The sequence below is a fragment of the Drosophila santomea genome, chromosome 3R, assembly GCF_016746245.2.
Source record: "Drosophila santomea strain STO CAGO 1482 chromosome 3R, Prin_Dsan_1.1, whole genome shotgun sequence".
Classification (NCBI taxonomy): domain Eukaryota; kingdom Metazoa; phylum Arthropoda; class Insecta; order Diptera; family Drosophilidae; genus Drosophila; species Drosophila santomea.
In genome coordinates, this window is record NC_053019.2 from 28,188,932 (window position 1) to 28,202,088 (window position 13,157).

The following is a 13,157-nucleotide window of genomic DNA, read 5'->3' on the forward strand; positions in this document are numbered from 1 at the left end:
CGTAGTCCATAGTCCGTAGTCCGTAGTTCGAAGTCCGTTCATATCCTGCCTGCTCGGCATCCTGTTCGTCGTGGGCTGGGCACACAAATAAAGCTTTGATGCCATCAAATTGTGTTTGATGGCGGGTGATAGGCAGCAGGTGAGGCCATTGATTGATTTTACCCTCCTGCAAAACAAACTAATAAGCGAGCGCAGTTGGGGAGACAAGCCTTTATGGCGGTGCAACAGTGCGTATGCGTGTTGCACACTACGTATACGCAATGTGTAGCGCGCTGAGGTGGCATGAGGTGGGCGCATTTATATGGCAGCAGCAATCGCTTTTAAGCACCGAACAATGCAGCTTCCACGCATGAACAGTTCGCAGCTGGATCAAAGTTGCTGGCGCATACCGCACACACATGGCACACACACACACACACACACCACCCTTCTGCATTTGGCCTTGTCAACACATCCTTGCAGGTGGGCGGGATCTGTGGACAAATTCCCGCGGGGAAGCATTGTGCAACTGCACACAGCACATGTGCCAAATTCCCCGGATTTATTCGATATGTTACTTACAAATTGTGGAAACCCCAAAAGAGGAAAAACGACCATAAAGCTGCGTTTGAAATGCGAAGGGATGAAATTTAACAATATGCACTTTAGTAGTTCTTAAACTGCACAATGTCAAACTCACCCTAAAGTTAAAGAACACTTTAATTCTTTTGAAATTGAATTGTTGTTATTTCTTTGAATATTTACAGATACCCGAAAACTTCTACCTGATATCTACATGTCAAGTTTTGAGTTATACAAATATTTTACGATTCTTTTACAGCGTACCATACATGTTGTCTACAACTGTATGAAAGTATTGGTTGTGGTCTTGGATTGAACTTTTGGAGTCTCTGCTATGTATACCCTTTACTTGCACACTAAAGGGGTATATAGGACCGCTGAGGACTAGTAACACGTGGAATAAAGCATGTGCAACCATATAAGGTAAATCATTAAACCATATAAGGTAAATCAATTGCGTATTATGAAAGTTGAAACCTCGAAAATCAAAGAAGCTAGAGGACTGAACTCTGTCCGTTTACTATTACAATATAAAGGACAAGAAACCTTACCAACAAACTGGATTTCTTGAATTAGGTTTAAAAATCTCACAACCCTCTGGTGTAAGCACTCGAAAGCTCTTTCAGGACATGCGCAGCAGGACCCCGCTGACCTTGAATACAAAGAACGACAATAAAGTGAGGCGAATCACAGAGAGCAGCAAGCCAAAGAACGTTGAGCCAAGCCGAATTGAACTTATGCGCGGGCAACAAAAGGCGTTCGAATCGCCGTGAACGTGAGCAGACATCTCGCAAAAAGCTGAAAAATCCAAGAAGCATGAAGGGCCTGGCATAATTTGAAAGACCAAGCCCCTGACGACCAACCTCTAAGAACTCTCGACGATTGCCGGGGGTTGTGAGTGGCCCACGGCTGCGAAATGTGTAATTTGCAGTTCGCCAAAGGTTCTCAAAAAACGTGGTCCGCCGAGGGCCAAGGCTCCTGCTCTTGAGAACCTCATATCGGAGTGTTTTATCGGAGGGAATGAAATTGTGTACTCTGATTGCGGAGGGCTCTCTCGCTTTCTGGCGATGCTGTAACCACGAACTGCCCGTCAGTAGAACGCGAACTGTGGCCACGGCAGCAAAGCGGCTCTTGTACGCAATTTTGAGAGAAAAATCTTATTCGTTAAAGTTCTTAAATAAAAGGTGTGCTAAGCAATTCATCTCAGAGTGTACAAAAATGCTTGGAACTTTCTTGATTTAACTCCAGAGCACTTCTAAAGCTTAACCCAAATCTAAGCCGAAAATCAATTAAAATTTGTGTGTAAGTATGCCAGCATCCATGACATTTCGTCTTTCGCTTTGCCCTCTGCGCGCTTTTTTGGGCCAACACGTCACTAATGCCAAATTGCCTGACGTCACAAACTTCCCACGCAAACAGCAAACAGCTTCCCAAAGCTTTGGCAGACACCTTGGCGCCGCTTTGCCATTAACCATTCTATTAGATATTACCAATCAGTTAGCCTAGAATCTGATGCAATGCCAACCTGGCATTTGGTCAGAATCGTCACAAGCCGTCAGCTTGTACTTGAAATGCCAGCCACGTCGATAAGTACTTGGCTCACAGTCGATCTCCAAATTAATGAGCCTCGTCCGGTGGCGCAGGACACATAATACCCACGACCCACCTATTCTGGAAAGGTGTGTTTATTGGCACTGGGCACGCCAGTGTAGTGTAGGTATCAAATGGCCCACACTCTTTGCCTTTTTATGCCAGTTCAACGCCTTGAAGATTGGGATAAACCCTTGGCCTTGAGGGGCAACCATAAATTTATTGGCATTTGCCAAATGCATCACAAAATTCAACTTAATGAAAGCGCTTAAACTGTTCTCGGAGTCTGAAAACCGCAATTTGTCAGCCGATGTCAGATTCAGAGATTAAAAATTAAACACACAGTTTAGTTAGGCAGAAAAACAGGGAACAAAATATCAATTAATGAGCGGGATACAGAGGATACTCTATAGACTGTAAAGCTTGAATCGAATATTTAAGCAGCCAAGACAATCAGCTGATCGGGCTCAGAATTGAAATGCATTTGTATGGCAAACAAGATCCTAAGACCCAGTAAAGCGGTTGAGTAACGAGTTGAAGAACTCTTAAAGTGCCACAAATGCGGCAGAGAAGTCGGAATTTAATTTAATAAGATTATCGCACTTAGGAATACCTTCTAACCGGCTGCTATGACGTCGCTGAACGCACGGCCAATTGTCGTTAATTCGGGATTATGCACACAAATTGCTAATAAAGCTGAGATTAAGCAACTCGCTGATGGGCACTTGAATATTTCAGTTTGGGAACCAAAAACCGGCCGCGGAACAGATCCAAATAAATATCGACAGTCGGTCGAATCATCAAATCTTCAAAGCCTGGTCCTCAGCCTTTGTTTCGTTGGTCAATAAACTCGAGTGGCCCGGGGCGAAATTTAGGTTGAAGTAACGCTCAAAGGCAGAGCAGAGAGTGTTCGCAGTGACACAAGTTACTTAAATAAATTCTACTGGGAAATTGCAGATGCTTTGCCATTGTGCTTCGCTTTGAATGACTTAATTCAGTCTTGTGTGTGGATGCAGCAAAGCGCGCGGCATCTCGCGGATATATTCAATTATAGATCGGCAAGTGGGCAGGAATAGATTTGAATATGCGCGCGAAAATCAGAGCGTCTTTATATCTATCTAATTTGCATTTACGAGTGACAAAGGCAACCTACGTGTGAACGCAAGAAAAAGATACACGGCAAAAGATACTTTAGTATGGGGCTGTAGTGCTCTTAGTTCCAAGTGCCGCCCGAAGACTGGTTACCAGATACCACATGGGTAAACAAACAGAAAACCTTCAACCAAATTACTCTTGAGCTTGTCGCTGTGTATCTGTTAGATAAAAAGCAGCATGTACCTTTTGCCGCCCGCCAAAAACAAGGCAACCACCAGAAACAGAACCATTTCTCAATCGAAAGACGGCCACGATCACGGGAACAAACGAAACGCGGCGTCGAAAACTCGTTTTTCGGGGCAATTTCAGATTCAAAATTTCAGAGATTGCCGGTTAGAAACAAGCGAGCCTCTCGAGCGAACATCGAACACGTTCGAAGTAGCGCAGAGCCGAGCTTTACGGGTTTTTAGATATAGATTGTATATATATAGTATAAGCATACTAGATATAAGTACTATATGTACCATCCCACTATATCGAGTGCACTTTAGGGACGTGGGATGTAGGCTACATTTTCTCTCCGTGCATGTAGTGAAGTGTAGGTGAGTCACACAGCCGACCAGCCCCGAACCCGATTAACCTCTGGCTGAGATTTCCGGAGCGAAGATGCCCCGGAGCGCGATGGAATCGCCGGTGGTTGGCAGTCTGCGTTAGCCGCTGTTTGCGTGCGGTTCTGCTTCTCCGGCGGAACTTGTTAGTGAAACCCACTTGGTGCGCGGGAAACGCTCAGTCCTCTTAAGGTAGCAGAGCTAATCGGCTCTTAAGTACTTAGTACTTAGTGCTCGGCGTTGGGCAAACACGAGTATCATACAATTTGAGCAGATAGAAAATGCTTGCTTTGAGTGAGCAGCACGCAACACTTGTGTTTGTGATCAACAAATTCGCCAAAACATACTCTTGTTCTCGACAAATTAAAAAGGTGTTAATACAAATGAAAAGGCAATGGCGGTGAAACACAAATTCAAATTAAAACGCATGAGGCGATTTCGGCAAGTCATAAAAAAGCCATTAAAAACTGCCCACAACAATTTATGTGTGCAGATCTGTGGTGTATATATAATATATGAAACGTACAGCGAAATGCTCAATTCCTGTTTAATTCCTGTATTTTTAGAATTTGTTTTTATATGCACTAATCGCGCTATTCAAGCCGGTTTTCGCTTGTTTTCTTTTTTAAGTGAATCAAACGAAATTCCTATAAAACTCCTGATAAGAATTAGTTTGCTGAGATGTGATGGTGATAGCATAGCTGAACCCAGAGTCGAGAGCTAAAAACTTAATTAGGAAATCAGACTGGTAGAATCTGGGTTGTATTTCAATAATGTTTTCTGATTAGCTTTCTAAATATATAATTTTGTTCCGCTTGATAATGATCACTCTCCATATTATTCTCATTAACAAATTGTAATTGGGATGCAGATGGCCCTGCGTACGATATCGCTGTTATTTTGCCAGCAAAATGTATAATCTTTTTGCCATTAGCTTCAATTAGTTGATAGCTTCAGCTAACTATGGATGTACTAAGCACTGCCTCGAAACTGATACTGTGATTAATACGGACTACACAATGGCCATTTTGTTTACCACACCAAAATTAATGGATTAATGGATTGCGGCTCTGTGTTTATGTTTGGACTCAGGTGCGCACACGAACACCACACCAATTTCATTTTGGATGAATCAATAGTGTGCTTTGTATCGCGATTCATGCATAAATTGGGTCAAGTAAATGGGTAGCTGCGGACTGAAAGAACTAATTGCCTCGAAGTGAACTAATGACAAAGCCTTTCACACGAAAAATGAAGTGGAGACCCCCTGAAGACAGTGACTGAGTCATGATGCAAGCCCAGTTGCATTGTGAATTCCACAGACGTAATCTCGCTTTTTTCCGGATCGTGTTTCACCTGAATTCCGCACTAAATAGTTGGCATTACAATCCATAATCTATTCGATCATTGCATCAGGCGAGATCTGGAGTAATTGGAACTTTTGGGCCTTTTTCACTGCGTTCGGCTTGGCTGGCCAACTGTTAAGCCAAGAACATCGGATGGCCAATTAGCAGTCGAGGGTTATACTATACTATACTATACTTATACTAGCTATAGATGTGGTGTTCATTAGTTTGTTCACCTGTTTGTTTTGCTTGTGCCATTCTACCAGTTATTCCATAACTGAATCACACATCGCATTGTTTTGTTTGCTTCTCTCGCCTTTTGATGTTATGCTAATTTATGCGGAGCGTGGGTCCAGTACCGGCCTTTGCTTTCGCTTGAGGAAGTCACCCCTTCCCCTTCCCCAACTGCCATATGGCATATGGCTAACTTAGGTAAACAATTGGCATGACCCAATCATGTAAGGGGCGTGGCCGTCGGGGGATCCACTTCCTCGGCTTTGTGTCGAGTTCATAGGCTCACACGTGCCTATCAATCAATCTTCGGGACCTGTCAAGCTTTTGCAGTGAAAGGAAGGCAATAATATACATTTTTGGGTTTAACGAACTGCAGACGAAATACTTTTAAGGCGAAGTCCATTGCTTCCTCGAAATGATAATGAAGAAAATATCTCAGCGTTCATTGCACATTTTGTAGAGATTAAATAATAAACTCGAATCTGGCAGCGTTTTTCTCCGTGCAAATAACACATGTAAAGGCTGTGCCCAAAACACTCGCTCATAAGCCAGGGTAAAAGTAGAGCAAGCTGCCAATGACCTCTAATTACCTTTCACTGAGAAAAAGAAGGCAGGGAATTGCCATTGAAAACAGAGGCATTGCCTTCACTCTAAGCTTTCAAGTCTCATTTGAAAAGGCAGACAAACATTTGTGAAACACCAAAATGAGACATCTGATGGAGGCCAGACAAACCAATTCACTAATTCACATCTTAGCACATAATATAGAATTTAATTTTTAAAATTTCCTCTCAGCTCAATTAGCACGCCATTTCTCAAAGTCAACGCCAGAAGAGCGTTGTGTCCCTGCAGACGCAAGTAAATGATTATCACCATAAAAAACGCAGGTTCATTAACTAAGAGGTACTTAGATGGCGGAAAATGAATTTCACTAACAGCAGCAACAGTGTGTTCAAATAACGTGCTATGCAAAAACTATTTCTATTTATAGTCTTAAACTGGCTAACACGTTTAATTTATGGATCTATAAACAGTGGTGTAAACAAATCGAAGTAATTAATTCGGAAAAGGCCAAGGCAAAGCATTTTGTGAAAGCTCCAACTAATGGAAAATGTTTATAACATATTAGGCTAATAATTTTTTAAACCAATTCTTTTTAGAATACATTTAAAGACGAAACAATAGTGCTGACAACATGGAAACGGAGTCTCTGAACCGCAAGAACTCCTCGCGAAAGAGTTCGATCGTCAATGGAAACGGAGATGCATCTGCCAAGTTGACCAACGGCGATGGAGGCGGAGAAGGAGAGGTGACCCTGAAGGCCAAGATGAGCCTGCTCAATGGCTGCACCGTCATAGTGGGCTCCATCATCGGCTCGGGCATCTTTGTGTCGCCCACGGGAGTGCTGATGTACACGGGCAGCGTTAACCTGGCCCTCATCGTGTGGGTCATTTCCGGCCTCTTCTCGATGGTGAGTGCGAGCTCGTAAACACAGCTAACCTGATATGCAAATGGGTAAATGGCAGTAGGGCATGCGACCACCCAGACCAGACACCTGTTGCCCTGTTGCCCTTGCTGCAGGTGTAAATGAGCACCTGGTGAATGAGCAGCTGGTGGGGAGTTAGTGGAAAGCACGTGTGGGTGCGACTGGGAAAGGACTTTCTCCATCAATTACGAATGCTGGCAGAGTGCCGCTGCGACGCCTAATGAAATTATTGAAATTCCTGCACCCAATTCACCCCCCTACACCCACACACACACACACACAGCCAAAGGCACGCACACAAACATGACAGGTCCGTGTCAAACGCACGAAGTGCCAGCTCCTGCTCAATAAAATTACGTATACGCCGCATATACGCAGTGGCGGTGACAGATGACAACGATTGCGCACTCCTGCGGCACTTTAAGCATGAAATAAATTCAATTCAATTCTGCCGTTCAATTAAAGAGTTTGAAGAATGGCATTGAACACTTATCCAATATTTTAGGTGGGTGCCTACTGCTATGCGGAGCTGGGAACGATGATCACCAAGTCGGGCGCTGACTACGCGTACATCATGGAGACCTTCGGACCCTTCATGGCCTTCATCCGACTCTGGATCGAGTGCATGATCGTGCGCCCCTGTTCCCAGGCCATCGTTGCCCTCACGTTCAGCACCTACGTCCTGAAGCCCTTCTTCCCGGAGTGCGCTCCTCCGGATGACTCGGCCCGCCTGCTCGCCGTCTGCTGCATTCGTGAGTTACCATATTTATTTATTCATTTGCTAAGTTGGTAGTTTGTTTATGGGGCGGAAGAACCTCCCATGAACCGCAATCTCTGCCATCGCGTACTTGACCCATAGATTAGAAACAATTTCAATGCACTCCCCGCATCGCAGCTTATCAGCGAATAGAGTGGCAGAATAGAGTGTTTTGTTTTGATTTAGCTGGGAAACATTTCTCATCTGGAAGTGAGCAATAAACATGTTTTGTATAAAACACCAATGCTTCACGTTACATTTACGATAAAATTACATTCTATTTGCACTTTGATAATGTTACATATTTCATAAAATTCCGTTCTATTTACATGATGATTAATAATAGTGCGTAAAAATAACAATATTTCCGATTGCACTGAATAAGAATAACTCAATATTTTATCAGCTCACATTACATATCTAACTAGTTTATAAATAAGAGTGGTGTATTGCCCTTTTAGTTTTCCATGAACCAACTTGCATATTCCATCGCAATTAAAAATCAATCATTTCCGAATAAACTTCGTTCCCCAATGCCCCAAGCCCCATCGCACTTGTTGATAGTCGGCGCTTCCTCGCATTACTTACTTAATAGTAGCAGTGCTGATTTAATCATGCGGAATCAAGTGCGTTTACTCAAGACAATAGAGGGGGCCATAAATAACGAGTTGTCACATTGGCTCATGAAACTCCTCGCTTTATTACATCACCCAATCCCCAATCACCCACATGGTCGCTCGCATCTTTGGACTGATATCTTCGGCGTGACTCCAAAGTCGTGATGGTGGCTCGAATGTGGGTTAGGCGGCCTTTACACACACACTAAATACATAATATATTTAAATATATAGTTATTTCACTTTTCATTTTGCTCGCTTGCATTGCAGTGGTGCTAACCCTAATCAACTGCTGGGACGTAAAATGGGCGACTGCTGTGCAGGATATCTTTACGTATGCGAAAGTAAGTCCGCTGGAAGGGATTTCCCTGTATGGCCATGTAACTATTGCTCCCTTCGCAGCTGCTGGCCCTGTTCATCATCATTGCCACTGGCGTCTACCAGCTTTACCTCGGCAACACGCAATACTTTACGTTCGAGAACACGGACGCCAAAGTGACCTCCATCGCACTGTCCTTCTACTCCGGACTGTTTGCCTACAACGGATGGTAAGAGGATTACGCATCACATCACAGCGAAGGCAGTTACTAATTGGATTTGTTTGCGCTGTTTCGCTGCCGTTGACAGGAATTACTTAAACTTCATCATTGAGGAGCTGAAGGATCCCGTCAAGAATCTGCCCCGCGCCATCGCCATCAGCTGCACCCTGGTGACCATTGTCTACGTCATGGCGAATGTCTCCTTCTACACCATCCTGTCCCCGGATGAGGTCTTGGGCTCCACGGCCGTGGCGGTGACTTATGCGGAGCGCGCCTTTGGCGTTCTGGCCTGGACCATTCCAGGTGGGCTCCTCTATTAAGGATCTATAATAGGAATACCAACCTGTTACCTCCTTACGTTCTTCCAGTGTTTGTGGCCATGTCTACGTTCGGAGCTGTAAACGGTATCCTGCTGACCTCCTCCCGACTCTTCTACGCCGGAGCCAACAACGGCCAGATGCCCGAGATCCTCACCATGATCCAGATCCAGAGATTCACTCCCACTCCCGCGGTTCTGGCCATGGCCCTTCTATCGATGTTGTACCTCACGGTTTCGGACATCATTGCTCTGATTAACTACGTGGGCTTTGCCACTTGGGTGAGTTACTTTATTTACATCACTTAGCCGCTAATTAACCCATGAATCCTTCCTTTAGTTGAGTATCGGTGTGGCTGTGTTGTGCCTGCCCTGGCTGAGATGGGCCCAGCCCAATCTGCCACGTCCCATCCGAGTGCCCATGGTGTTCCCCATTGTCTACCTTATCGCCACCATGTTCGTGACCGTGGTGCCCATGTACGCCAGTCCGGTGGAGACTGGTTACGGCATCCTGATGATCTTGTCCAGCATACCCGTCTACCTGGTGTTCATCGCCTGGAAGAACAAGCCCATTTGGTTCCAGAAGACGATGGGTAAGTTTCTGAGGTTTCGCACTGACTCAGCTGAGATCTGCTTCCTTCTTGTTGATTTTCACTTTCACTTGAAAATTATTCACGCTGTGATCCCCACCCATTTTTGATATTCTAGGCGGACTGACACAAGTTCTACAGAAACTGATGATGGTTGTGCGTCCCAAAGCGGCGTCAAAGGTTTTTAAGTTTGCTATTTATCCTAGTTTTACTTTGGTTCTGCCATTCGACTCACTTGCCTGCCTTTACTTGCGCACTAATCTCTAGAAGAACTACTAACTCCACTAACGAACCACAAGTTTTGCAACTCCAAACTTACTTTGCACCCCTAACTCTAGCCAACTAGTAGATGAACCTGCCTCAAGCCATTCATCTAATCCGACTTATATATTCTATACCTTCCAGTAAGCCTCACACGATTCCTACAGAAGATGCTCATGGTACTCGGAAAGCAGACGAAACCAGCTCAGGTGTAAAGGTGAAGAACGTTCTTCGGGGAAAAGAGCAGAGATAATATTTCAAGTTAGCCAAGAGCAGAGAAAAGCATTTAAAAGCACCCACTTGATTGCAAGATGCATTATATAGACAACGCAAACGCTTTTGTGTAGCCAACCAATGATATACAACATACGAAAACACACAACAACTTTTGCCAGCTTCTGGGCGACTATACGATATATACCATATATATATTTTTATATACACACGTAACTCTTAAGTTGAAGCCAGGTCCAGTGCGCAGTAGGATAACGAGGAAGCTCCCAGTAAAGATCAGCTCTGGATTCAAAATTATACGAAAGACTGTGGAAAACTACAAGGAATCAAGGTGTTCGGAGCTGATCGTAAACTGGGTTCGAATTTGGCATTTTTACGCGGAGCTGAACGAGTCTTTTAGGATCTTCAAGTATTCCCGGAAAGTGGTTGAGCACACAGCGAAGCCCCGATAAAAGCTATTGTTTATTAGTTACTGCATTTGAAAACTAGTTTTTTGAAACATTTAGAACCACGCTCCAGGCCTAGCTTGAACTAGAACTAGGCATCGAACTAGATGAACGCTTGAACATACTCATCAGAATCTACAGGATCTACAGAGCTAATTTAGCACCTACAAATCATGAACATTTTAGAGCACGATTGATTAGCTTATTATTGATTTAAACGAATCTAGCTTAAGTGACACCGCAATTAAATTCCATTTGCCTAAGTTAAAACGTACATTTAGGTTGCTCAGTTTAGGTTTCATCGTGCAGGTGTGCATCATAGAGGGTCCTACCTGTACAAACCCCAAACCAATATACAAAACCATTGCCCAATGCACATATCCAACAAGAGAAACGATTAAAGTTGTTGAACGAGAACAGGAACATTGCCAACATACATATTAAATATACTGAGAATAACACTATATGCAAATTGTTGTCTAATTACGAATTACGAATTGATTTAAACTTTCATTAGTTGTTGTTGCTTTGAGTGTTCGTCACTTAGTGTTATTCTTATAAAATGATTATTGCCTATTTAGCATTCACATATTTACCTATTTAACTGTTACACATAAAATATGGAGCCGCAACTGGGGAATCAGTTTAACTACTATGAAACATATTGTTGACAATAATATTGTATTTATATATAAATGTATATTATATTATACTATATGATGTATACCCTACAACCTCTGTATTTCTGGAAATAAGAACGATAACGAAAACTAAATGTTTTATATATATTTTTTTGTTCCCTTGGGAAAGGAGTTTCACTGGAAATAGAAACGATAACGAATTTATTTATTTGTGCACTTGGGAAAAGGAGTTTCACTAGACATCACAAGTGTGGGATGACATTTAGTTAAACTTCTAGTCCCCCGAAATGCTGGAGTCCGATGCACCGATATACTGGATCAAGCCGAGTCTCAGGTTCTCCACCTCCCTCTGCTTGAGCACCTTTTCCGCCTCCGAGAGCTCGTAGTTCTTGGTGCTGATGTAGACCCTGAGGGTTGGGGCGTAAGTAGTGGCCTCCGCTTCAGTTTCGAGCTCCTGGAAATCCTTCTTTAGCTGGGAGTATACTTTGCTGGAGGTATGAAGATCTCTGTGCGTCCTCTGAGGTCTCACTCCATCGCCACCACTTTCGTCGGTCTCCTCGCTGGGATCCTGATGTATTGATCTTATTTCGCTTCGCAGATCCAAACTCTTCCTCCTGTACAGATCCACAACGTGCTGCTCCATGGCCAGTTTCAGCTCTGCGAACTTGGAGTCTATGCGCCCGTACCAATGGGCCAGTCCATTGTAGTCCTCATCTGAGAACTTGGCAGTACGACGCCAGTGGGCCAGGGAAATATCGGGCACTGATCTTAGAGAGCTGTGCACTCCGGATGACCTACTTATTTTGCTCGGGTTAGTGGAACTTTGAGAGGCAGGCTTGCACTTGGACTTGGACATCATTTTGCGAGCTTTCTCGAGACTTCCATAGGCCACATCGGCCACCTTCAAGATCTGGCGCCTGGCGTCCTTCAAGTCAGGAGCTATGGGCAGCTCGAACAGTACCACTGCAGGAGCAGGGCTCTTGAAGTCAAAGGACTCCTTCAGGCAATCGTTCAGCAGAGTGCTGCCACTTTGCCTGCCTCGTGGCAAACTCGTGAAGAACTCCACCAAATCTGGTCGGTTCTCGCTGCCGAAAATGTGAAACACCGAAAGATGAATCCTGTGCTCCAAGACCAGGCTATCCCGGTACACAAACTCGAAGTGCAGATAGTCATCCCCAATTGCACGGCTTCTTAGCAGAGTGAGATCGTTAGTTAGCCACTGGGACAGCTCCTTGGTGCTGGACACACTCTTTCCGCTCGGTGAAACCCTTCGGCGTTTGGGCACCGCAGTGGGTTGCACCAACATGTTGACCATTTCGAACTTGCGGACATCGAAGTAGTCCACATTAACTGCTTTCAGGCGACAGCGCATTTCGACCATCAGAGAGTCCACTTCAGTGACCAAGAGACGGGTTAAGAGACTGGGATTGTGGTTCCTTTGGGATGAGATGCGCAGCAGACTTCCATGGCGACGGTGTCGGAACATTTGACCCAGTAAATCGCCCACTTCACTCCTAATATGGCCATCATATTCGTAGCCAATGCCGTCGAACTCCAAGTGGCGGTAGTAACGAGGAGGTTCCCCCAAGCTGGCGGGCTTAGCTGTACCCTTCGGCATCCTCAACAGCATCGACTTGCTGTCCAGGAGCCGGATATCGTTCTCCAGACTTTGATCATCCAAGTAAGCACGTCGCTTGGCATCTGTGAGGGTGACCAACACTATGTGATCCTTTTTGGTTGCCGAAGGTCTGTTCATGGTCAAGAACTTGTTTTCTTTTTTTTTTATCAAATTTTGTAAACTAGAATTTCGACTGTCTAAAAGTAGAGTTTGATCAG

General features: G+C 44.4%; 2 protein-coding genes across 4 annotated transcripts; one reads left to right on the top strand and one right to left on the bottom strand.

Moving 5' to 3' along the window:
• The first annotated feature begins 1,165 nt into the window (after window positions 1–1,165).
• Window positions 1,166–11,466, top strand: LOC120452694 (Y+L amino acid transporter 2). Of its 3 annotated transcripts, XM_039637051.2 has the most exons (10): window positions 3,943–4,046; window positions 6,595–6,905; window positions 7,426–7,672; window positions 8,565–8,638; window positions 8,697–8,842; window positions 8,922–9,136; window positions 9,202–9,431; window positions 9,490–9,742; window positions 9,858–9,919; window positions 10,145–11,466. In XM_039637051.2, exons 2-10 carry the CDS (start codon window positions 6,630–6,632, stop codon window positions 10,145–10,147), a joined length of 1,506 nt encoding a protein of 501 aa, XP_039492985.1. In that variant the 5' UTR covers window positions 3,943–4,046; window positions 6,595–6,629; the 3' UTR covers window positions 10,148–11,466. The 3 variants fall into 3 exon arrangements, with proteins under 3 accessions (XP_039492984.1, XP_039492985.1, XP_039492983.1); XM_039637050.2 differs by lacking the exons at window positions 3,943–4,046; window positions 9,858–9,919 and adding an exon at window positions 1,166–1,863; XM_039637049.2 differs by lacking the exon at window positions 9,858–9,919.
• A 39-nt stretch (window positions 11,467–11,505) lies between these two features.
• Window positions 11,506–13,085, bottom strand: LOC120452696. The gene has a single exon (XM_039637052.2). It carries the CDS (start codon window positions 13,075–13,077, stop codon window positions 11,596–11,598), a length of 1,482 nt encoding a protein of 493 aa, XP_039492986.1. The 5' UTR covers window positions 13,078–13,085; the 3' UTR covers window positions 11,506–11,595.
• Window positions 13,086–13,157: the final 72 nt, after the last annotated feature.